The 24,744-nt window shown below is 48.5% G+C and overlaps 3 protein-coding genes across 5 annotated transcripts; 2 read left to right on the forward strand and 1 right to left on the reverse strand.

The window, feature by feature from the left end:
* Positions 1 to 4,259: 4,259 nt before the first annotated feature.
* Positions 4,260 to 8,012, forward strand: FAM210B (family with sequence similarity 210 member B). The gene is made up of 3 exons (XM_058850415.1): positions 4,260 to 4,434; positions 6,332 to 6,504; positions 7,523 to 8,012. The coding sequence occupies exons 1-3, from the start codon at positions 4,306 to 4,308 to the stop codon at positions 7,737 to 7,739; spliced, it is 519 nt and encodes a 172-aa protein (XP_058706398.1). The 5' UTR covers positions 4,260 to 4,305; the 3' UTR covers positions 7,740 to 8,012.
* A 2,028-nt stretch (positions 8,013 to 10,040) lies between these two features.
* Positions 10,041 to 15,730, reverse strand: AURKA (aurora kinase A). 3 transcript variants are annotated; one of them, XM_058850412.1, is made up of 9 exons: positions 15,608 to 15,730; positions 15,037 to 15,118; positions 14,041 to 14,320; positions 13,432 to 13,531; positions 12,630 to 12,821; positions 12,263 to 12,401; positions 11,781 to 11,929; positions 11,041 to 11,215; positions 10,041 to 10,730 (listed from the first exon to the last, which is right to left on the reverse strand). In XM_058850412.1, the coding sequence occupies exons 1-9, from the start codon at positions 15,697 to 15,699 to the stop codon at positions 10,545 to 10,547; spliced, it is 1,395 nt and encodes a 464-aa protein (XP_058706395.1). In that variant the 5' UTR covers positions 15,700 to 15,730; the 3' UTR covers positions 10,041 to 10,544. The 3 variants fall into 3 exon arrangements, with proteins under 3 accessions (XP_058706395.1, XP_058706396.1, XP_058706397.1); XM_058850413.1 differs by lacking the exon at positions 15,608 to 15,730 and adding an exon at positions 15,324 to 15,459; XM_058850414.1 differs by lacking the exon at positions 15,608 to 15,730 and adding an exon at positions 15,261 to 15,326.
* On the forward strand, positions 15,683 to 24,663 carry CSTF1 (cleavage stimulation factor subunit 1). Its single transcript, XM_058850411.1, has 7 exons — positions 15,683 to 16,369; positions 17,361 to 17,522; positions 18,196 to 18,391; positions 19,598 to 19,875; positions 20,787 to 20,984; positions 21,489 to 21,879; positions 23,184 to 24,663. Exons 1-7 carry the CDS (start codon positions 16,250 to 16,252, stop codon positions 23,441 to 23,443), a joined length of 1,605 nt encoding a protein of 534 aa, XP_058706394.1. The 5' UTR covers positions 15,683 to 16,249; the 3' UTR covers positions 23,444 to 24,663.
* Positions 24,664 to 24,744: the final 81 nt, after the last annotated feature.

Here is a 24,744-nt window from a genome sequence, read left to right on the forward strand (position 1 = left end):
AATTAGCACCAGAAGCGATCTATAACCAATATGAAACCAAATACATAATTTGGAAATTGGTAATTTGGAACCACTGAACATTGAACCAATGGATCTCTGTGGATTTTGACTGCATAAGATTTGTGAAAAATCCAGTAAAATCTGTGTGCCACGGGATGATTTTCTCTGCATACCTGGGCTATGTGTAGATTAAATGATTTCTGTGGTACATCCTGGCCAGAAATAAAGTAATGCCTTGATTCTTTAACACTAAAAATATTGTTGGAGGGTTTTTGTTTTTCCCGAAGCTTCGGTGACAAAGGGACAAAGATGCTGAAAGAATTCTTCATCCTCCACAGAAAGGGAGTGAGGCTCACTGCTCAGCAGCACCGGTCTGCTCCCACACACACAGAGGGAATCAGCAGCAAAACCATCAACACCGGCAATATGGATATTCTAACTTCTCTTTTCTTCTGTTTTGACTTTACACCTCTTTTTTCCCATCCAGACTAAAGGGTTAAAGAGCAAAACCTGCTGAGTGGGGAAAATTCCCCTTTGAGCAGAGGCTCCCATCAGTTATCACATAAATTGTCTGATTAAGGGGGATTTGAGTTGAGCCCCCAGTTCCCCTTGCTTGGACAATCACAGATTTCCACACATCTCCAGGACAGGCCCACATTCTTCAAGGATTTCCAGGTAAATGAAACAAGTAATTCCTTCTTTGCTGTGCTGTTTAGAAATTTTTCTTGCCCTGGAATCCTCTCAAAGATGAAATACTTGGCCTGGCTTTTGTTGGATTTAGCAACCCTAGCACTGCAGTCTTCGCCCATTTGAATAGAAGATACCAAAATGTAATGACTTTCTGCTGGTTTTGCTTGAGAAGAAAGATGTTCCTGAAAGTTGTTTGTGTGTACTCGAGGATCCGTGACCCAGAACTTGACTAATAAATATGTTTATCAACTGCATATGGATATTCCTTTCCTGGTATCATTTTTATTCTTTTTCAGCTTATCAGCTAGCCCCATTATCTCATCTTCATGATTCAAACACTCTTGGAACATGATGTGAAAATGCCAATGTGCTGAAGAACAGGGCCACTTAAAACTGGTTCACATGCCATGCCCTTAATTTACTATAATATAAAAAAGATTACCTTTGCTTCTCTTCTAAATGAGGTTCATGATCAGTTCAAAGCTTCTCTCATTACATTTATATGCATGACATTACTACATTTGTAATAATGCTAAATGACACAGCTTCCAGCACGAAGAAGAAATTGCCTCCCACTCTCACACAGGAACCAATTCCTACGTGTCCATTAGAAAGCATTACATTTTGGTACCAGCACATTCACAATCCCTGAATTATTTGTAGATTAAATAATTTGAAAAACGTGTAATGAATCTGCTCTCATGCAATTTAGAAAACTTAGCAGACTTCTAAGATTTCTTCATCATCAAAACATCGTTGTACTTTGGCTAAGACATTCTCCCAAGCTGTTAGTGAATTACTGATCACATTTATCCCTGCAAATGGGTTTAGCTCCTAAACCAGCTCATTGCAGAGTCCCACAGGCAGCCGTGGTTGTATTTAGCTTGGACTCTCAGCAAACCACAGATTGAACAACTCTGCATCCTGGATTTCTGCTTACAGGAATTGCACATTAGAGTTTTGTCACTGTTCCTACAGCACTGTCAAACCAAGAGGGATTTTAACTTCAGAAAGTCAAATTATGGAAGGGAAATTGTTATCTAAGAGGTTTATAATAGATACCTTGATGTAGAGTACCCCCTATGTTACTACATTATCCATATTCTGATAAAAACATGACAAACCTGTCTGACAAATTATAGAGAATGGTCATTATGGAAAAGTCTTTGCCTCATAGGAATTCAAATGCATCTCCTGGTGACATTATACCTACTGCCTCTTCAATAGCTCTCAGCTCAATTCCCAGCTTTCCTCTTACTGATGATAAACAGTGACTGCAATAACACAAATCACACAAAACCAGAGCAGCACTGTCTGGCCGTTGGAAAATTGCAAATGGAAAATAGAAATATATCTATGTAAAGACAGGCTGAGAGATGGAACGGGGGTTCAGACAGAGCATGAATATTTTTCCTCTCAATATGGTAGATAAAGTGCGTCAGTAATTCAGGTTTATTTTTAAATAACACGTCCCTGAGCCATCTGGATTTGGGGTTCAGATCTCCACACCCCACAGCCTTGTTTCAGGACTGCAGAACACACTGCTGAGATCTGTGTATTTTTTAGCATTTTGCAGCACCCCTTTTTTCAGTTTATCTTATGTTTGGTGTGGATACCAAAACATTTTGAGATGTGTTTGTAAATATGTGTGTCTGTGCAGAAGCTGCACCTTCTCCCCTTTGTTTTGGTTACCACGAGCAGGACAGAACTAATGTCTTTTTCCCTACACTTATAAACCATCTTCACATTAAGGTGTGTCCAGCCTGGGTGTTTGCTCCTTTTCACTGAGCATACATCACTGGGTGTTTATCATATTGTTCCTTCCAGCTTCCAAGCAAAACCTCCCACTGAGATTTGGAGGCAGCAGCCAGCCAGGCTGTGCATATACAGCTGCCAGCCCTAATGCTTCCATGCCTCATTAAGTGACCTCCTGCTCTTTTCTGCACTTGCCCTGGATTTTGGATGTCCAGCAGCAGCAGCAACACATCTGTCACAGGAGAGCAGCTCCGTGGTCTGTGTCCCACCAGGGCTCTGATGGGTCTGCCAGACAGACACTGGCAGGTGCCCAGTGTCCCTGAGCAGAGCCCAGAGCTGCCACTGACATTTCCTTTACTGAGACCACAATTAACTCCTGGGGTTTTTTTATTATTCAGAAAGAAAAAGGACAAAGTTGTAGTGTGCTCTGCTCAGAGCATTGCCATGCCAGTATCATCTCTCTGCTCCGGTGGTGTTGGTGTGTTATCAGTCACAGAAAACACGTAGCAAACTGCTTTGGAGCAGTAATAAACATTGAAATTGTGTTCTGAGAAACTATTCTTCTCCAAAGCATTTGGAGATGGGCTGGATTTATAAAGCAAGAACTGCAGGCAGTGTAAAGCCCTGGAACAGGCAGTGCTGTTGAGACAGAACAGATTGTTTTAATACAAGCAAAGCTCTCTGTCTCTCTGAGATCCTCCTGAAACCCATTTGTTCTGTGGTGCCTCACACTCAGCAGCAGCCACCACAGCACTGCCCCACTCCGTGCTGTCCTGTGCAGCTCCTGAACCACAGCTGCTTCTGCAGGGAACCCGTCCTATTTATCCACCACAGTTCTCCCATTGTCCTCAGGCCTGTGTGCTCCCACGGCTGAGGAAACACGGCCTGCCCGAAGAGGAAAGGCTTTGCAGCTGGGAGCCAGCAGGATTTTATCACTGGGGCTCGGCCTTGGGACGCGGTTCCAGGGATATTCACCCTTCACCCTGAGCAGCCGTGTCTGCGATGGCACAGAGCCGCTGTGGAAAACGCAGGGATGGAACCTTCGTGATCGCAGTTAGCAGGGCACCCTCTGCACGTTTGCTGGCAGCTCCCAGCTGTGTCGGGAGGAATGGGATGGCATCCACAGGGACCTTGGGATGGCATCCACAGGGACCTGGACAAGCCTCAGAGGTGGGACTGTGCGACCTCGTGGAGTTCGGCAAGGCCAGGTGCAAGGTGCTGCACTTGTGACAGGAGCCAGGGAACGGCTGGAGCTGTGCCAGGGAGGTTTAGGTGGGAAATTGGGAAAGGTTCTTCCCTCAGAGAGTGCTGGCACTGCCCAGCTCTCAGGGAATGGGCACGGCCCAGAGCTCCAGCAATGTTTGGACCGCGCTGCCAGGGATGCTCAGGGTGGGGTTGTTGGGGTGTGAATTTCCCTTCTCTAAGTTTGAAGCCATTCCCCCTTGCCCTGTCACTCCAGTTCCCAATGAAGAATCCCTCTCGTTTGTTGGGGTTTGTTGGGGTGTCCTGTGCAGAGCCAGGAGCTGGACTGGATCAACCCTCTGGCTCCAGTCCAGCTCAGGATATTCTGTAGCTCTGTGACTATTTCTAAGTGCTTGGAGCGACATGACGAGGGGAAATAACTTCAAAGTGAAAGAGGGAAAGATCAGACTGGATTTTAGGACAGCACTCTTGTCTGTGAGGATGGGGAGACCCTGGCACAGGCTGCCGCATCCCTGGCAGCGCCCACGGCCGGGCTGGACACGCATCGTCGCCTCACGAACGCGAACGCTGCGGCTTTAAGGAGGCGGTCGGGGCGTGTGCCCGGCCCGTCATGCCGCTCGGGGGGCCGGGCCGCTGCCGTGTGCCGGCGGTGCCGCCATGTACCGCCTGTGCCGCCTGTCCCCGCCGCTGTCCCCGCTGCTGTCCCCCGGGCCCTCAGCCCGCGCCCCCCGGCCCGCCTGGGCCGCGCTGCCGCCGGGGCCGGGCCCGCGCCGCGCCGCCGCCAAGGTACGTGAGGGCAGGGCGGCCGCCCAACGCCGCTCTGACCGCAAAGCCCCCCAAAAAAAACCTCCCTCAGCTTTTTGGAGGTGTCTTTAGGTTGTTTTTTTTTTATTTTCGGACGTATCTTCACCTCCGTCGCCTCTCCCGTCCCCATGGGATCAATAAGTGGCGTTTGTCCCGGGTTTTTGTGGGAGCTGGTTTGCACCTGCCGGTGGGCGCCTTGGCAATGTGAGCTTTCTGCAGTTTAATTTCTACAGCGTGAAAACCTGTAGAAATCTGCAGGAATCAACGTTCCTCGTTGCGAAGCATCACGGGGTGGTTTAGATATGTTTTCATGCTTCAAGTCGACTGAACGATGCGAATAAAATCGGCTTTTTAGCTGAAATACTGTCACAGAGTGACATGGAAATACGCAGCAGCTTTACTTGCTAAGCTGGACATTATTCCGTACATGATTGCCCTGGATACTCCCAGTAGTATCTGTTGAAGTGGTTCTTTTTTTGTATTTTGTTTCAATACCATTCCTGGTGTGTGAGCCTATGAATACAGGTGAATTGGAATGGACTTGGAAGATCAGAAACAATTTTTCAGTCCTTATGATCCATCCAAAGACCCAGAGCTCACAAGACACAAAAGAAACATTTAAAATTGTCCATTATGCTTGAAAATTTTAACACGACAAGAATCAAAGCTGAGCTGCACAATTCCCTGTTTATGTATTTGTATGACTTCCTGTCAAAATGAAATACAAAGTAACACAAATAATTACCAGAGAGAAAAACAGCGAACAAATGGGGGTTTAGGGTTGGGCGGGTGGTGTGCTTACTATGAGGGTTGTAAGACTGTCTTATATGCTAATTTGCAACTTTTGTAAGTCCAGGAATTAATCAAGAATATTTTTCTTCTAATTTGTCATTAATTTTCATCATTTGCCGTGAAATCACAGTTAGTGGGACAGTGGTGGCAGGCACTTGGTGGCTGTACCTGTCCTGTGGTGGCTGTCACATTGTCACTGCTGCTGAGCTCAGCTGGAAAGAAAGGACTCCTCTAATCTTTTCTGACAATTGCCAACTAATTAGAGACAAATCCTGAGGTTTTTGTGGAAGTGTTTTCTTCCTGTCAGTATTTCTCCTCTGGCAGGCATGGGGGTTTTCCAAGGGCTGCCTTATTGCTACCAGCACAGCTTCCCTCCTTAGATTTCTTTTCAGATTTCTTTGGGATATGGTTTAGCATGAAGTTCTGCGCTTGAAATGTACCCAAATAAAAATCTACCAATGACTTCTACTGTGACAAACATTTTCAGTGCATTTGGGCTCCTGGCAAGTCCCTGCAATTGTTGTCTCCACCATGGCAACAGAGTTGTTTATTGCTGTCAATAGTTGCAGTTCTTACTTTGATCAGCTCATTAGATCATCATCAGATCCATTAAGGGTAATTTATAGGAACTTGAAGATTGGATCTCTTCCATCAGGGAGCTGTTGCTGACTGGTCCCAGGTGGGTTTCCAGTGCCACTGTCTGCTTAGCCCTGGAACAAAAAGCTGTGCTCCGAAGGTAAAGCTGAGCAGTGGGTGGAAGCAAGTAGCTCTCACACCTCAGTCTCATGGCTCCAGCAGCTGTGTGGGTGTGCCTTGGCACACATTTCGATCAAATAATCTGATTTTAATTATGAAACTTGAATTGAGTAAGAATTTACATCAAGCTCGGTGCATCCCTTTGACAGGAATAGCTGGGAGAAGGGAGCTTGTCTGGGCTCTGCCACAGCACCTGCTGTGCTGATGTGGAAAAGAGAGTTACTGTCTTCCCAAATCACTCTGTGTGCAAGACACTTCTTTCATGATTTTTGCTGGCTAATATGATCTTGTGCTTAATGCTAAGAAATACTTTTAATTGTTTTCTTTTTAGGATGCATCTGAACCACTCAAAAACACAGCCACTGATCCCAGTGCTGAAAACAAGAAACTCAACAAATCCCAGCAGCTGAAACAAATTTTTAAAGAATATGGTGCTGTAGGGGTTTCCTTCCACGTTGGAATTTCCTTAGTATCTCTGGGAATCTTCTACCTGGCTGTGTCAAGGTGAGGTTTGTACAACTGTGTGTCACCTCTAGGTAGTGATAAAAGTAAAATACACTTACCATTGTGCTTATCACTGACAGGAGACAGGCACTTTATGCCTATGGGATCTATTGTTACTCCTGAATTTTGAGTATGGACGGTCCATAAATGGACCTGATCTCCCAGGAGAGTTGTACATGGTCATTTTGCACAGGTTCATCAGCAGGGAAAACAGCAGACACAGCACCAACATAACTGACCAGGCAGAAAATGTATTTGTTTTGCAGATATCTTTTGTTCTTGCTTGGTCTGGAGAGATAGAGCCATGCAAAAGTGCTGGGGCTTTGAGATAAGTGTATTCTTCTGGGTGTTGAACACAGTTTGTGCAGTTGAACTGTGGAAAACAACAGCCACTAGAACAGGATTAGAGTGAAAATGCGAGAGAGCCGTACAGGAGTCAGTGGGGAATTGTGTGTGTGGCTTTGTGGGAATGTATCAGTTACACGAAGCATTCCAGCTGAGGAGACAGGGGAACCTGTGTTGTTACCCCAAACGTTCCCTGCTGCTTTTTCCTGACTCCAGTGGGAATATGTGAATGCCTGATTTCTCCTTTTACTGCATTGTGGCACAGGGTGACAACTTACTTTCCTTTAGGTGTGGTTGAATCCCCGATGAAATCTGCTGTGTCTATAAATGAGTTTAGAGGATAATGTTCATTTGAGATCATTAACACTTAGATAATTTGTTATTTTGTATAGGTGTGTTGGAACACTAAGCCTAACAGCAGGAACTTCATTTGGTTTGCATTGGTCTGTGCTTAGGTGATAAATTTCCCCAAGACCCACAATAGAGTTTAACGTCAAATTTAGGAAGATGAAATTCCAACGCAAATTCACAGTGACTTACTGAAAATCACTCTGCAGAGAAATTTTACCTCTAGAGGCTGAGTAGGAGCTGTAGCCCATTACATTTAGCAAACAGAAAACCAGCAGTTTGTATTTTTTAGCTTAACCTAAAGCAGCGTGTCCTGTTTCCGCAGCGGTGTGGACATGAACGCGGTTCTGTTCAAGCTGGGATTCAGCGAGGCCTCTCTGCAGTCCAGGGCAGCAGCTGGCACCAGCACCTTCGTGCTGGCCTATGCTGTGCACAAGCTCTTCGCCCCCGTGCGCATCAGCATCACTGTGGTGTCCGTGCCCTTCATCGTCCGCTACTGCCGCAAGGCCGGCTTCTTCAAACCCCCCGCCTCCAGCCCCTGAGCTCTTCCTCCTCCTTGTCCTCCAGTGCTCCGTCTCCACCTGGCTCTTCAGGTGAAAAGTTTTGTTAAAAGACTTACTTGGGTCCAGGTTGATCTCATCTGGCGTTTCTTACTTGTTCTTTCCGGTAAATGTCACTGTGAAAAGCGCTGCCCTTGTCTCCCTTCCCTTTTGCCACTTATTCTTAGGAAAAATCTGTTCAAATGGGATCTGGTTTGTACTCCAAGTGGGAATATAAATGTTTGACAATGACCACAGTTCTGGGTCTTTAAAATCCAGCTTTCTGAGCCTCTACTTTTTTTTTTTTCTTTTCAAAACAGAGTCATAGCATTAATTTATTACCATGTAGCTGAGAAACTGTGAGATTCTCTTTCCAGCAGAATAAACCATCTCTCACTCCGTGGATGGTTCTCTTGATAAGGAATCTAAAGTGGCAGGTGGGTGTTTCTTGGTTAGAAGATACTTTTATTGTAGCCCTTGCAGTACAACACAGGCACTGAGCTCACTTCAGTAGGAGTACCCATATAATTAATTATTGCAGTCACAATTGGTTTAGTCACAGTAGATGAAACACTCTTCTAAAACTATGTGTAATGCTTCCATAGTCCAAGATTTTATTGTTTAAAAATATGCTGGCTGGTGCCAGCATTACTGAAGTCCTTCTGTTTTTTAAATGTTTATAGGCTCAGAAGAAATCCTGAGTCTACTAAAATCAGTGTACCTTGAATTACCTTTGTAAACATACTTCAAACAGCATCAAGGCAGAGAGAAGTTGGGGGAATTTTACTATTTTGAGATCTAGTTTTATATTGGAAACACTTTTTTTTTTAATCTTAAAACTAACCCCAGCAGCTTTCTGCTCCTGTGGGTGAAACTCAAATCTGCCCCTGAAGTCCAAGCATTCCAATTCCCAGCTTCCCAGGAAGAATTCCTGTGCTTTGTCTGAGACCTGTGAATGCAGCAATGAGAGGGTTTTGCCTTTCCTTATGGGGATCTGTGGTGTTAGAATGTAGTCAAGAGATCTGGATATCCACATTCCACCTTTGTTAACGGGAAGACTGATCCCAGAACAGATAATGAGTGTCACACTGGGTAAGCCTGGGCTTTGGGCTCAGGCCTGTGCTGCTGTGGGAGTTTGAGCAAGAGCTGGGGCTGTTTGGGAGCTGCTGGCTGCTCTTTTCAGAATTATCTTTGTGCTTGCACTTATCCCAAGGTGGCTCTGACACATCTGTGAATACAGAGCTCTGATTTAAGTAAAATAGCTGGAGAATATCCTGATGCTTTTTATTTTTGCTAAAACTTAGTGAATAGAGAGGAAGGAATCATGAAGTTTTGATGGGAGTTGGTTGAGGAAGGAAAGGAGGAATAAATAACTTGTTATGAGCAGCCTCTTACCTCCTCTCAGCCAGAACATTAAATTGCACCTTAACTCCTCCCCACAGAAAGTCACAGGTTTCATGTGGACCAAGGATAAAAATTCCAAAATAACTCTAAGGCAGCCTTGTTTACTTCAGTTAGAATAATTTCTGAGAAAGATGTTTTGCCCTAAAGGTGATAGAGAAGGAATAGTCAAAGTTTCATTTTCAAAATCATATGTAAAGCTGAAACCATTTAAAATAAATGTACCTAAAAAGCCAGAAGACACCAGTACTAAACTGGAGTTTTCTTGCTGTGAAGAAACAGCTTCATATAAATTATGGCCAGAATTCTAATTACTTATATGGTTGTATAAACTACTGGCAGTTTTAGATGAAGTTTTTTGCAGAGTGTATTTTAAAATAATTCAAGAATATATTTTGAATTCCAGAATCCTTGCTTGGAGAAGGATCATTTTTTAAATTTGTAAAATAGCAAAGTCTTATACTGAAAAGACAATAAATTGCTTTCTCTTCTTGCTTGAAGTGTTTTATTGGTCTTGCTTTTGGTGGCAAGGGGCCTGACCCTTGGTCCATTTTAAGGAATATGTTTTAAACATCCTGGTGTTATTTGCTGTTACACAACATCATCTGAAAATACTTCTGAGAGAAAGGGATGCAAAATGTTGTCAGATGGAGATCTTTGAATAAATGCACTGGAAAAAGGACAGAGCAGGCCAAGCAGGTTAAGTGGCAACACATTTGGTACTGACCTTGTAATCCTAAATAGGGATTGTGGGATGGTAAATGACTGTGTGGTTTGAGCTCCCTTTTTAAGAGGTGGGAATTCTACTCTAGGAATTCACCTCTGGGATCAGGAATCCAGCTGTGCTGGTGTTGGAGCCAAGCAGTGCCAGAGGAGCCTCACCCTGCCGGGTGCAGTGTAACAAGTCTTTATTTTACAAATTGAATACTCACATTTAAAACTAGAGACAAAACCAATTGCCACATCATTCTTAGAACACTCAAAAAGGCATTCACCTCGCTCAGTTTCAGGTTGCACCACAGGTAAGACACCCTGAGCAGCCCAGGGAGGGAGGAGCAGGCATCTCCAGGATATTGCACTGTTCCATAAGCCAGAACAACTTCCTTGTGGTGGAACAACGAACCATTTTCAGCACAGACCACAGCACAAGAGCCTTCAATAGCTTCATACTTACATCAGCAAACCTGGCCCACACGGAACTGATTTCAAGTACATTAAATATTCCACAAGCTCCAGCTAGAAAGTCAAGTAACTTTATGCTGCAATTAGAGTTTAAGACACCAGCCAACCCAAGGATTTGCATCCTAGTTGCCACTAGATTCCAAGACCTGCTTTTCCTATTGTAAGCATTACAGTAGTCACAGTACCAGGCTCCTCTTGTTGATCCCACAAGTCACCCTCCTAAAACTATGTTTTGGATGGGGCAGCACCACCACTCTTCCTGCTGGTGGGAATCTTGGTAGAGTTTGCTGTGATCCAGGGATGGAGAAGTACATCCTTCAGGGGCAGGCGATGGAAGGGGTTATGCTTCAGGAGCTTGGAAATTAAATCCCTTGCACCTTCTGTTACAAATGGAGGAAACTTGAATTCCACCTAAAGAAAAGAGGACATGAAAAATTAGGCAGAAGTCCTTTAGCAATAACCAAATGACAGAATCAAAGGTCTCTACTCAACCTCCAAGTTACACCTTGAAAGCTGTGCCAGCCTGGCAGGCTGTGCACCTTCTGCCGACTGAGAGGAGATCAAATCACTTCACTATAACCCTGAACAAGCTGCTCACTGCTTGTCAAAGTATTTGTACATTGTTGTGTTTGTTTTCATTATGCTTCAAAATTAAATTTGCTGAAACCTTTCTAGAGCTAAAAGCACAACCCAACTAATCCAGATAAGCACTGGCACTTACCCTAGAAATAGCTCTGTAGGTTTCTTGATAGGTTTTTGTTTCAAAAGGTGGTTTCCCTACAAGGAATTCATAGCACAGAACTCCCAGGCTCCAAATATCCACCTTTTCATCATGTGTTCTTCCCTCAATCATTTCAGGAGGCAGGTAGTCAAGTGTCCCACAGAGAGTTGTTCTCCTGAAGAAAAGTCCAAGTTAATAATTGATTAAGATAATTCTAGGATATCTTTCAAGGGCCAGATGAGAACTAATGCTGGCAATCACCTGTACCTCAGTGCAGTCCCCCGAATGGACTCAGCCCCACCAGAACTTTCAGCTGGGAAAGAAAAGCCAGCAAGACATTTTCTGCTTCTCCTGAAAGCAGTCCCTGCAATCAGTCAGTCCCAGCTCCTTTCTTCACCCCACACACCAGCACAACTCTGTTCCTCCCTTGTCAAGTGCAGTTCCCCACTCTCTAAGAAATAACCGAATTGCCAGTGTAATGTTTGAACCCAAGTGCTGGTTTGTCATCTCAGGGACCATGGCAACCCTACACCAACCTTCCCTTCCAGGGTCAGCAAGGTTTGAACTAAAGGCAGGATAACAACATTCCTGTCACACCATTGTCTGTTAGGACCTTTGTTGCAGCAGCCTTTTCCCCACTATTTCAAGAAGTTCCCACGTACCTCCCCCCTTGCACAACTGTGTGACACAAGAACTGACACTACAGAGGGGCAGCACTGCACAAGAGACTGAATTCTCACCGAGAAGATGGAGCATGCACAGACCACCCAAAGTCAGCAATTTTTAACTCTCCATTTGATCCAAGCAGCAAGTTCTCTGGCTTGATGTCTCTGTGGATCACACGCTTGGAGTGACAGTATGAGAGGGCATCTGCAAGTTCTGTGATGTACTGGGTGCAGAAAGAACAATCTTTAAGCCATTGGCACCTGAGTTTATCTGGCTGCAGCACAGCCTTCTTGAGACATAATTATAGTTTTAACTTAAAGCAAATATTCCTTAACCCTTGAAGCCTGGCAATATGGGCTCTGCTGTGCAATGTTAAGCAATTCTGAACCTAAATTCCTACACTGCACTTAGTCTTCCCCGTTATTCCCTGCCCAGATACCAACTAGCACAGCCAAGGAATCTCAGTTTCCCCCGTTAGAATACACAACTTGGGCTGGCTCTGTCCTGCAGATATTCCAGACACACAGAGGAACGGAGACGAAGCTGAACAACCTACAGTAGCAGTTCTTTGCTCATCGAACTTGGTGAGCCTCTGAAGTTCCCTGTAGACTTCTCCACGAGGTGCATGCTCCAGGATCAGGTAGACTCTTGTCACATCATGGAAGTAGCCATATAATCTGAGAATGTTGGGGTGCCTGCAAAGAGACTTTAATGTTCTTCTGAACTGGGAGTTTGTCCAGAATTTTTGACTTCCTGTCCTGCTTCCCCCCAGTTTCAAGGCAAGCACAGGAATTTCAGCTCATCTGTGCTCGTTCAGCTCACAACACACAAAGAAATCTTATCATAAAGAACTTTATCATGATCAAGGTTACTTTGTTTATTTGGATGTGAACAAAGCAGAGTAAATACTCACTAAACCTTACCTAAGATGAGATTGTATTTCCACTTCCCTTCGTAGCTGATGTTCTACACCAGCTTCCTCAAGTTGTGTTTTAAAGAGCACTTTCAGTGCAAGAATAAATTTGCTCTGTTTTTCACGTGCCAGGTACACATTCCCAAATTTTCCTTTCCCCAGAGGGCGACCAATTTCAAAATCATCAAGAGACCATTGCCTTCTGCAGGAGGAAAGTTAAAAGCTTGTTAGTTGTGTTGGCTTCGACTCAAATTTACAGTTCATAACATCCCTGTACAAAAGATGCTTAGGGCTCTAAGCTAGATTGTACTCTTGAAGAAAACACCAAGAGAATAAAGGCTTTGAGATTTTTCAAAAGGAAATTCTGAAAGCTATTTTCTTCCTGGAGCTTTTGCAGACACTACACCAACCACACTACTACAAAATGAAGACTGTCTACCAAGCTGGGCTCCTTTAGATACTCCTAACCCAGACACGTTGCCAGGGCATGGCAAAACAATTTATGATTGCCAAACAAATCCTATTTCATCCCAAATTAGACTCCAGCCTCCTGCCCAGATGAAGGAGGCTTTGTTTTCAGGACTATATCTCATAAATGGGGCAACAGCTATCAGTGTTCTCCTATGGGAAGAGCTACTCTGCATCTAGTCCAAAGTTTTCTTTGGATTACAGCAAGTCCTTGTTCCTGACAATTATCAGGTCAAAGTCAGCTTTCCTTGTGTTGTGTCTGCAAAGTGTGGGGGTCACCAGGCTCCACAGCCAAGGCAACTCCAGCAGGGCCCAGTTATCCAGAACTCAGGCATAAAACTTACTTTTTAGTTTCTTCACTCTTCTTTTCAGTCTCTTCAGTTTTCTTCTTGGCAGTCTCTTCAGTTTTCTGTTTAGAGGTGCTTTCTGCATCAGGATTTTTTGCTGTGTACAGAGAAGGAAATCAATTTATGAACCAGACCCACAAAAGGGAACAGATCTAAGCCCTGTGTATCATCTGAAACTTTTAGAATCCATTCAATGATATTTTAAGCATCCTAGCATAGCTACTAGGAAAGAAACAGTGCTGATAAAATATAACTTAAAAAGCTTTCTGAGAATAAAACCCCATGAATTCTTCCCCCTTCCCCAAACAAAAGTATTCTTGTTCATAAATCTTGGAAAACCTGTGAGGTCTGAGTACAAATTACATTAACTCCCAGCTGGCTGCTGAGCACCTAGAAATTATTAACACCATACTGGCTTTAATTGGTTAATTTAGAGATAACTTCACAAGGATGGTGCAGTAACACTCGAGGTGAACCATGTGCTGATTTTCTCTTTGGGGGCACAACCAAAAACTTCCCTCCAGGACTGTCCCTGGATCAGCAGCACCTTTAGGAGTATCCCGAGCATCCCAGCAGCAATCACATGTAAATCATGCTCAGAATTACCAGGTGCTGCAGCCTGGGGAGGTTTTTCACTGCTCTTGCTTGCAGCCTGAGGTGCCACAGTGGCCTGCTGGGGCAGTTTGGGTCGGAGCTGCTGCGTTGTTTGGTTGTTGGACAGTTTTTGGGTTGAGAGTACAGGTTTTTGGGATTGCACAGGAGCTCGCTGGGCGAAGTTTGTGGGACACAGAACACGAGCTGGAACTCCACTGGTCAGTAACCGGCTCTGGGCTGAGTGCTGGGACACAGGGACACGTTTGGGGCCATCTCCGATGGCATTTCCAACCTTCAAAGGGAAAGGAGAATGTGTTAATTGTGCAACAGCACACCAGAATCTTTCTGGCCCCATTAGGGATGACAAAACCACAAAAAGCAGTAAAAAAAAAAATCACACACTGAGTGGTTTATTAAAAGGAAATTTTGCTTATCCTGTTCCAAAAACATACCAGACCTATTTAGTTTTATGTAAAATAGTTAAAAAGCAAATGTATTTCTAAATGGAAAAAATACATAATCAGGGTGATCTTGAGCCCTGCTGCACATGTGTGTCAATAGTGACATTGACACAGAGCTTGCTTTTAAAAACTATATCTAAAATAATTTGATTATACACACTGGCTTTCTCTTTAAAGGCTCTTAAATACTTAAAATGTAAGGAGGATGTCACCATTTAATAAGATATGCAAATACACTACATTAATTATTAATATATTAGCATTCATTAGCGATCATTAATGATTTCTATAAATATAATTAATATGTAGTATATTTTATAAACATATCTTATAACTTTAAAAGCCAGGTCTGAAAGATAAATTACTAGTTTGAAACCTGTAGTTAATACGTGATGGGGAGAAACGCACCCACCAAGTAAAAACTAAAAACCGCCACTCCCAAACCGACCAGGATTTTAATGGCAAACTCCCAGGGACCGAGACCAACGATCCGGCACAGGGAACTGCTCAGGATTACGAACACAAACCGCGCATTTCACCCCTTTACCTTGGCAGTGCGGCCGGGGTACGCGGCGTGGTTCTCCTTCGTGTTCCTGTCCATAGCGTGAGAGCGGCACGCACAGCTCCGGCTGCGGGCGAGAGGGAGCCAAGGGGGGTCAGTGCGGGAGCACAGCAAGGCCCGTATCCCTTATCAATTACCATTCCTTATCGATAGCTATCCCGTACCAATACCCCCCTGCCCGCCCCACAGAACCAGGCCCCGGCGCTCACCCCTGACCCGCCACCTCAGGGCCGCCGGAACTGTTTGAATTCAAACCGCCGCGCCTTAAATACCCCTTTAAACCCCCGCCGCCCGCCATTGGCCGCCCTCCCGCGGCCCGCACACGCTGATTGGCTCCTCCCGCGGGCGCCTCGCCCGCTCATTGGCTGCCGGCCGCGCTCCGCCGCGCCGCGAGGGGCGCGAGCGCCGCGTCCGCCCCTCCGCCGGCGTTGTCGCCGCGCGGCGCGTTACGCACTTTGCGTAGCGCCGCGCCCCCCGGCGCGCGCCGCCCGCGCACTTCCCGCCGGCCGAGCCGCCGCTTCCGCTACGCAAATCGCGTAACGCGCCGCGCTCCCACCTGTGGCCGCCGCCGCCTCCGCTCCGGTCCGCGCCCGGGAGCGCCGCCAGGTCAGTCCCGCTCCTGCCGGATCCCCCCCGAGACACCCCCATCCACCCCCGGGCGAGGCCGGGGAGCGGCGCTGCTGCCACCGCGCGTGGGGCCGAGCGCGAGCGGGGCCATTGTGTGGGTGCCCCCCCGGACGGGCCGAGCAGGGCCGGAGCCTCCCGGTGCGTCCCGGCCGAGCGGCCCCGGACATCGGCACGTGCCGCCAGCGCTTTAGGGCGAAGGCGAAGTGCGAAGGCACCGCCCGGCCCGGCCTGAGCGAGGCGCGGACCCCTCGCGTCGCAGCCCCCGGCAGCGCCCAGAGCCGCGCGGCCCCCGAGGAGACGCCGGCAGAGCGGGAGCGCGGCCGGTCAGCGAACGCGGCCCGTGAGGAGCGCAGCGAGCGCGGCGTGAGGCGCTGCTGCCCCGCAGCTCGGAGCCCGCGGGTCCCTGCGAGGCGCCGCGGAGCGAGGAAACTCCAGTCGGCACTTGGGGCTTGTGAAGAACTGCGATCCAAGGCAACTTTTCACTGTCTCCGCGGTGCTGAAAACAAGAGCGAAGGAGACCCTGGTTGTGTGTGTTGGTGTTTACAAGTGGTTCAGGATAGGTAAAAAGAAGATGTCGGGTCGCCGTGTCGCTGCAGCGTGTGACAGACGACAGCTGCCCCGGGGCATGGGGAGCATGGCAGCCCCGCTGCTCGACCCGCGCCCGCTCCGGCTGCCCTTTCTCGAGGCTGACGTGAGTAGGACTCGGGGAGGGGTCGGTTTGCGCTGGGGACCGGGACGGGGACGGGGCAGGGCCCTCCCGCAGCGCTGGGCAGTAGCGCCAGCCGCTTAATTCCCAGCCCGTTCACGTCGCCGTGTTTGGGATCCGGGGTCTGGCGGAAGCGGCGCTCCGGAGCTTTGCGGCTGCGACACAAAAGAACCCCCGGGCTCCCCCCGCGCCTGGCGGGGCCGGGCCCGCGCCGCTCCCCCGCCCGCGATCCCGCCCCGAGCGCGGCTTTGCGGCCTCCGCCAAGGCCCCGCTGCCCCCGGAAGGGGGAATGGGAATGGGGAGAGGGATCCCCGGAAGGGGGAACGGGGGGACGGGTCCTCGGGATCCCCGGAAGGGGAGGAATGGGGAGAGCGACCCCCGGGATCCCTGATGGGGAGAATGGGGAGCGGGACCCCCGGAAGGGCAGGAATGGCGAGGAGGGTCCCTCGGAAGGAGAGGAATGGGGAGAGGGACCCCCAAGACGCTCGGAAGAGGGAGCGGAGGACCCCGGGATCCCGAGCAAGGGGGGAATGGGGAGCGGGGTCCCCGTGATCCCTGGGATGGGGATCGGGACCCCGAGACGGGGATCGGGACCCCCGGGATGAGGATCGGGACCCCCGCGATGGGGATCGGGACCCCCGGGATGAGGATTGGGACCCCCGGGACGGGGATCGGGACCCCCGCGATGAGGATCGGGACCCCCGGGATGGGGATCGGGAGCCCCGCGATGAGGATCGGGAGCCCCGCGATGAGGATCGGGACCCCCGCGATGAGGATTGGGACCCCCGGGACGGGGATCGGGACCCCCGGGATGGGGATCGAGACCCCCGCGATGGGGATCGGGACCCCCGGGATGGGGATCGGGACCCCCGCCATCTCCCCCCACCTCGGGGGGGCTCCCGCCTCCCCGCCGCGTGACGCGAGGGGTGGGGGGCGGTCACGTGACGCCGCCCCGTTGTGTCGCCCCCCCCCCAAGAGCCGCCTCCCATCGATGTGCGGGCGCTCGATGCAGCAGCCTTCGCGGAGGAGCGTCCTGCGGGCCCGGCCGCCCCCGCCGCTGCCGCCGCCGCCGCTCGATGCGCTCCGCGCTCCCGCCGCCATCTTAGGGGCAGAGCGCGGGCGGCAGAAGGAAGGCTCGGTACGTACCGGGACCGCCGGGGCCGCGCCGCCCGCGGCTCCGGCACCGCCCCGCACGGGGCTCCGGGCCGCCCGCGGCCGGCGGGAGGGCGGGGAGGGCGCGGGGCCCCCGCAGGGCGGGCGGCGGGGCCGGCGCGGTGCTGTCCTGCGCGCCCCGTGCATCCATCCATCGGAGCCCGGGCCCGCCGGCAGCACCGGCTGGCTCCTTCGGCTCATGCCGCAGCTCTGCTGCCGGCTCCGCTGCTGCTTAGCACGGCCGGGTCGGTTTGTGGCCGAGATTTTCATTTACACAGAGAACAAGCGCAACAGGTTTTTCCTTCCCTTTCCCCCCTCTTTTCCTCCCCTTTCCCTTTTCCTCCCGTTTGTCTCCCCTTTCTCCCCTCTCTTCCTCCCCTTTCTCTCCTCTCTTCCTTCTCTATTCCTCCCTTCTCCTGCCTCTTCTTCCCCCTTCTCCCTTTTCCTCGCCTTTCTCCCGTCTTTTCCTCCCCTTTTCCTTCCCTTTCTCCTGCCTTTTTCTCCTCTCTGTCTCTCTCTTTCCTCCTCTTTCCCCCCTCCCCCCATCTCTGCTTTTCACCAAAACCACAGCAATATTTGGTGCTTGCCCTGAGATTTGTTCCAAGGTTCCGGTGGTTTCATGCAACTCTCTTGTATGTGATTTCTGTTCTTCATTCCAGGCCCCCCCAAGGCAGTCCCTGCTCACAATGTATAGGACAAAAGTCAGTTTGAAAGACCGTCAGCAACTTTACAAACTGATAATTAGTCAGCTTCTGTATGATGGATACATCAACATTGCTAATGGCTTGATAAATGAGATCAAACCACAGTCGGTCTGTGCACCCTCTGAACAACTGCTGCACCTAATTAAGTTAGGTAAGCTGGAGTCAAAAGCTGACATAAAAGTCTAGTTTCTAATTCCCCAGTGAAGTAAGGGGTTGGTGTCACTGCAAAGACACCTTTGATGCAAAGGTGGTGTCTGATAATAGCACAACACTTGTACATTTGGGTACAGCCTTTGCCTCTGTGGGGTTTTTTGAAGGGCATTTCTGTTTCATTAACAACAAACCAGATCCCTGAGTGTTGTCCAAATCTGTTTGAACTCCTTTAAGGACACTCAGGGCTCTGGGTGAGTGGCAGCCTTCTCAAAACATCCCAGTGAACGGGATCACTGAGCTCACAGATCTGAGGAAAATTTCACCCTCACAGTTCTGCTGTTCCTGAAAGTGTTGGAAAGGGAGCAAATCCTTCCATTGGCAATCTTTGCTGGCTTTTATATATCAGTCTCCAGGAAACAGCTTCACACTCTGGGGTCTCAGCAGGGCCGTCACCTGTTCTTTCCCTGTACTTCCCTCTGGAAGTGCTACAGTGTAGGGAGAACAGGGAAAACCCCTGAGCTGCAGTTGGAACAAGCTGACCAAGTCCTGGAAGAGCTCTGGCCATGACACCATGTGGAACTCAGCTGGTTCTGCTGCCTGAACTAGCTGAGTTCTGAGGGTATAAATCTGTGAAGCTTTGTGTCTGTTTGAAGTACAAATTCTAGACTTGAGCAGATGAAAGCAACAAAAAGATCACCACTGGGCTGGTGTCTGCCCTGTTGCCACTTCAGTGCTGAACTCTCTGGTCTGTAGCTGCATCCTGGAAATAAAGATAAAAGTCTGTGAAGTGGGCTTGAAGACCAGCAAGTTTTTTCCCTTGCCATGCTGGGATAGTTTGGCTTCAGTGCAGTAGAATAGGAAAAGAGTCAGTAAATGCTCTGGGTTTTTTACTTTACAACTCATGTAATAGTGTTGAGGCTTGTTGCTGCCCTGTGAAGAGCTGACCAGAGGCCTGTCAGTGGCTGATTGTCAGTGCATTTATCAGCCCTTTCCCATCTTCACTGGGGTATTCCCAGAGTTCACCAGGGGCTGGGCCTGCTCCAGCGCAGCCCAGCTCTCTCTCACTCCTCCAGTGCTGTGTGACCAAACCTGCTCTGCCAGCCCAGCTCTCCTCTCAGGGCTGCCTTTCCCACAGCCTCCCCTGGAGCCGTGGTGGGCTCTGAGAAGGGTGCCAGCCCTGAGTGCCACCCTGCTGTGTCCCCAGGCATGGAGAACGACGACAGCGCTGTCCAGTACGCCATCGGCCGCTCGGACACCGTGGCGCCGGGCACCGGCATCGACCTGGAGTTTGATGCTGACGTGCAGACCATGTCCCCCGAGGCGTCCGAGTACGAGACCTGCTACGTGACATCCCACAAGGGGCCCTGCCGCGTGGCCACCTACAGCAGGGATGGACAGCTCATAGCCACGGGCTCGGCTGATGCCTCCATCAAAATCCTGGACACCGAGAGGATGCTGGCCAAGAGTGCCATGCCCATCGAGGTAAGGGATTGTAACAGCTCTGGCAATCGTGTTCATGCCATGTCCATCAAAATAACGAATTGTAGTCACTCTGGGGATCCTGTGTATGCCGTGCCCATTGAGATAATGAATTGCAGTCACTCTTGGAATCCTGTCTGTTCTGTGCCCATTGGGATAAGTCAGGAATTGTAACCACTCTGGGAGTTCTCTCCATGTCATGTCTGTACCTTGTGGCCACCTCAGTGGATGGGACTAAATACCTGTCTCAACATATTCCCTACACCAGCAGCTGCTCAAAAACTCCCTTTGAAGGAAGAAGAACCACGGCAGGGACACTGGTGTCACCCCTGGCAGCAGCAGGGAGAGAACAGAGCCAGAAGTGGCTTCTGCTGGGTGCTGGTTGTGGCTGCATTGTCTGAGCACAGTTCATGTTAAACCCACTCGTAGCATCTGCAGCCCTCGTGGCCACCCATGTTTTCACTGTGTATTTCAGGACTGTGCTACACAGTGATTGGCTTTATCTTTCTCCAAGGCATTCAGTTATCAGGTGGCAATGAAAAGTGGGATTTTTTTTTGCAGAGAGCACACACCAAATTCTCAGCAAAGAGCTGCAGTTCCAGTGCAGCTTCTCTCAATTCTTCCAGCAGTCAGTGTTTTGCTTTGGGCTGTTTATGAAGGTGATGTTTTCTTGCACCAGTTCTCTTCTACTGAAGTATTTTGTCCTTGAGCCAAGTTGTTTTGACCTTTGTGGAGATACAGGGATCTTATTTGTTGACCTATAAAGGGTCTCCAAATAACCAAGGGAACAGATTGTGTGCCTGGTCACATCAAAAAGGAGCTGTTGTTCAGCCACTCTGGCAAGCCTAAAACCTAGTTTTCTGTCAAAAACCTGCATTGTTTTCCAGCAGCAACATGTTGAATGATCTTTGTAGGTCATGATGAACGAGACAGCACAGCAGAACATGGAGAACCACCCGGTGATCCGGACTCTGTATGATCACGTGGATGAAGTGACGTGTTTAGCTTTCCACCCAACAGAACAGATCCTGGCATCTGGCTCAAGGGACTACACACTTAAATTGTTTGATTATTCAAAACCTTCTGCCAAAAGAGCCTTCAAATACATCCAGGTGAGATACTGCTCAGAGCAGCCAAAGCTCAGCTGTTTGAGTGCTGAGCTGTTGTGAGCTGGGCTGTGCCTCAGGGGATCAGGGATTAGGGGTGCAGGAGCACACAGATACATTACCAGACATGACAGAGATTGTGTCTTAATTCTGTGCATCATGGACACTTGTATTTAAATCTAGAGCCTATCAGCTTTTTATTCATTAGACCAGCTCTAATCAGAATTAACTTGGAAGTCAATTCTGTTACCTTTTGTTTTGGAGGAGCATTTGGGATTAGGTGGTGGTGGGCTTGGGGGGTTGTAATATCCCAGAATAAGGGGGCACTGCAGGCTGCTCTAGCACAAAAACTACAGTGCAGCCATGGACAGCCTGTCATTTCAATCCCACAGGAAACATTTTCCAGTTTGTGCTGATAGTTCAAGTAGTTTTTTAGCACTTGAACACCACTGACCCTTCCAGTTCAGCTTTTCTCCTTCCTCACTCCGCCGTGTGTTCTTAATCCAACAGGAAGCAGAGATGTTACGCTCCATTTCATTCCACCCTTCTGGGGATTTCATCCTGGTGGGGACCCAGCACCCAACCCTTCGTCTGTACGACATCAACACCTTCCAGTGCTTCGTGTCCTGCAACCCCCAGGACCAGCACACGGATGCCATCTGCTCCGTCAACTACAACGCCAGCGCCAACATGTACGTGACAGGCAGCAAGGATGGCTGCATCAAACTCTGGGATGGGGTCTCCAACCGCTGCATCACCACCTTTGAGAAGGCACACGACGGAGCTGAAGTCTGTTCTGCTATTTTTTCCAAAAATTCCAAGTATATCTTGTCCAGTGGGAAAGACTCTGTGGCTAAACTCTGGGAGATATCCACTGGTCGGACGCTGGTGAAATACACAGGTATGTGGCAGGTGACCTTCCAGACACCTTCTTTTCCAGGTGCTGAGCCATGGCAGAGCTGGGAATACTGTCAGGAAATAATATTCCTAAAGGCAATGGAGAAACTGCTACTTTGAGGATAAATTGCCCAAGATTTATGAAAACATTTCTATTAGATCAATTCCAGAAGAGCAGCTTTGATTCTGTGTGTCTTTGTAAACATATTTAAGTCTGAGTAGATTTTGGAGAATTTTCTGACATCGATACTCCATTGTTCTGGAGAGAAGTTATTGCTAAATTGGGGAAAAGCAAGGAGAAACACTGAAGCTAGTTCAGGGCAGTTGATTTAACCATTAACTCTGTGGCTCTATAGCCATGGCAGTGCTCTGAAATGCACCTACAGCTGGTTTGTTCCCTTTTTTGTGTATTTTCTGCCAAGGATGCAGTTGTGTGTGAGGTAGCCATCCTTGGAGCGTGCTGACAGTGCCATGCTTGGATCTCAGCAGGAGTTAGGGAATAATGAGGGCTGTGGAAGCCTTGCATGTGACAGCAGCTTTGTGAGAGGCTTTGGGGTCAAGCACTGGTGTGCTTAAGCAGCAGGAGCACAAAAGATGCAGCAAATGGTTTGTGTCAGCTTTTGGGGTTTGTAGGTCCCGTTTTGCGGTGCAGCTCTCCTGCTCCCGGCCGGCAGGGAGCAGCACTTTCCCGGGAATCCCGTGCGGGATCCCAGGCATGGTGTGCAGTGCACCGTGTCTGTGGGAAACACACTTCACCTGAGGGCATGGCCAAGGTGGGTCATACAGCGTGTGCTGTGTGATAAACACTCTGAAAAGTCCTCAAGGATCATCCAGTTCTGGGTTCTCTTCTCCTTGGTCACAGCTGAAAGCCTCGTGCAAAAATATGAGGCAGAAATACTCTTGAAGGTAAGGGATTGGACATGGCACAGCTGGAGTAGGTATTCCTCCCTCCCTAAGGAATGTTAGAATATATGCATGGACAGCAGCAGGAATTTCCCCATGGAAAGGGTGGCCAGGCCTTGGCAGGAACTGCCCAGGGAGGTTTGGAGTTGCCATCCCTGGAGGTGTCCAAGGAACACCTGGATGTGTCACTCAGAGCTCTGCACTGGGGGCAAGGTGGGGATGGAGCACTGGCTGGACTCAAATCTTTCTGCTCCTGTGATACAGCTACAAAAGAATATCCATTATTGCATCACCTGTTGTTTATGGAAGTGGTTGAACAGCAGAGAAAATAGAGCTTTGTCGAAAATTGATACTCTTAGGTATTGAAAACTTCCTAAAAGTCCCCATTTTGCTGCCTATATTTAGGTGCTGGTTTGAGCGGCCGCCAGGTGCACAGGACTCAGGCTGTGTTCAACCACACAGAAGATTATGTGCTGCTGCCAGATGAAAGGACCATAAGCCTGTGCTGCTGGGACTCCAGGACTGCAGAGCGCAGGAACCTCCTGTCCCTGGGCCACAACAGCATCGTGCGCTGCATCGTGCACTCCCCCACCAACCCCGGCTTCATGACCTGCAGCGACGACTACAGGGCCAGGTTCTGGTACAGGAGATCCACCACGGACTAAGGAGAGCTTTCCAAGCAGGATTGCCCAGCTCCTGCAGCCCTGTGTGATTGTGCTGCCAACAGCTGCCTCTGGGGAAGCCGCGCTGGGGCCGCTTTGGATTCTGCCAGACGTGGCAGGAGAATTACAAATATTGAGACTTTTCACCCCACGCTAATTTTTTTATTAGTGTACGGGGTTTAATTTTTATAAGTCATCTCTAATTGTACTGAGGGGAGGGGGTGGAGAATAAAATGATCCTGGCAGGAAGGGCTAAGCTTGTTCCCCTGCCCGTCTGAATCACACACAAGGTAATGGGACTGTGTCCTGCTCAGAGTGGCAGAAGGAGCCGGTTCTGCTCTGTGCTGTGTCTGTGCAATCCCACTGAACTCTGGTAGAGAATAGATCACACAAAGAGCAGCAGAACTTGGTGTAAAACACTGTCATGAAGCCTTAAGCTGCCTTCAGCCACAATTCATTATTTGTAAAGCTCTGGTTTGTATCTTTCAGTTTGGGGTTTTGGTGAATTTTTTTTTTTTGTGGTTTTTTTGTTTATTGGCCAAGTAGGCCTTTGGTTCTGAGTTGTGCCATAAGAATTCAAACAGGATTTTAAATTGTTTAGGTGAATTCAAGAACTGGTCTTCTGGTGTTAAAACTCACACTTCATCTCATCCTCTTTTATCTTAACAAGTGGGACCTCAAAATATATTCCTAAGATTATTAAGGAATATCCACATTGCAACTGAAATGTAACAGTGCTGCTGCAGGGGAAAATGAGAATAATTTTGCCTTAGAGACCTTTAGTGTCCTCTCAAAGAAACTTGTGCATCTGAATTTTTGTATATGCACCTCAGAAATGTCACTGATTCATTTGGCTGAGAAATCTTCACCTATGTGTTACACAGCACTTCAGTTACATTCTTTTTTAATTGGTTACAAACCCAGTGCCCATCCTTAAGAAACTGTGCTTAAAACTTCCTCCAAGTTGGAAAATTCACTACTTTTTCTCCCAGAGATCTGCCTGAGCAGAGTCTTAAACTTGTTTTTTGAGGCTTCCTCTTGCAGAGCTCTTGGGCTTCACAGCTGGGAGGCTCCTTTGGTCAGAGCTCAGCACTTGCCTTTGTGAGGGTTTTTAAATGTGAGGTTTCTTGCTGCTGGATTAACTTCCATTACACTGAGGAATTGTCAAGGGCTGGTGAGGGTACATGTTTTGTCTGTATTTAAATAAAGATTGCCTTTTAAAATGCTCTTTGATACATAAAGAAGGAATTGTATTTGTTTTCTGTTTAACAAAGGAGAAGTCAAATATGGGAGGCTGGGGCTTG

This window comes from Poecile atricapillus, chromosome 15, assembly GCF_030490865.1.
Source record: "Poecile atricapillus isolate bPoeAtr1 chromosome 15, bPoeAtr1.hap1, whole genome shotgun sequence".
NCBI classification, from domain to species: domain Eukaryota; kingdom Metazoa; phylum Chordata; class Aves; order Passeriformes; family Paridae; genus Poecile; species Poecile atricapillus.

Excerpts from the sequence above, each read along its gene's own strand:
- AURKA (XM_058850412.1), bottom strand. The coding sequence starts at position 15,699 with ATGGGGGTGTCTCGGGGGGGATCCGGCAGGAGCGGGACTGACCTGGCG. Across the intron at positions 12,822-13,431 it reads AAGAGTGAAGAAACTAAAAA|AAGGCAATGGTCTCTTGATG; the intron begins GTAAGTTTTATG and ends TTCCTCCTGCAG. Across the intron at positions 11,216-11,780 it reads GTGCATGCTCCATCTTCTCG|GAGAACAACTCTCTGTGGGA; the intron begins GTGAGAATTCAG and ends ACTTTTCTTCAG.
- CSTF1 (XM_058850411.1), top strand. The coding sequence starts at position 16,250 with ATGTCGGGTCGCCGTGTCGCTGCAGCGTGTGACAGACGACAGCTGCCC. Across the intron at positions 18,392-19,597 it reads GCTGCACCTAATTAAGTTAG|GCATGGAGAACGACGACAGC; the intron begins GTAAGCTGGAGT and ends CTGTGTCCCCAG. Across the intron at positions 19,876-20,786 it reads AGAGTGCCATGCCCATCGAG|GTCATGATGAACGAGACAGC; the intron begins GTAAGGGATTGT and ends TGATCTTTGTAG.
- FAM210B (XM_058850415.1), top strand. The coding sequence starts at position 4,306 with ATGTACCGCCTGTGCCGCCTGTCCCCGCCGCTGTCCCCGCTGCTGTCC. Across the intron at positions 4,435-6,331 it reads CGCGCCGCGCCGCCGCCAAG|GATGCATCTGAACCACTCAA; the intron begins GTACGTGAGGGC and ends TTTTCTTTTTAG. Across the intron at positions 6,505-7,522 it reads TTCTACCTGGCTGTGTCAAG|CGGTGTGGACATGAACGCGG; the intron begins GTGAGGTTTGTA and ends CTGTTTCCGCAG.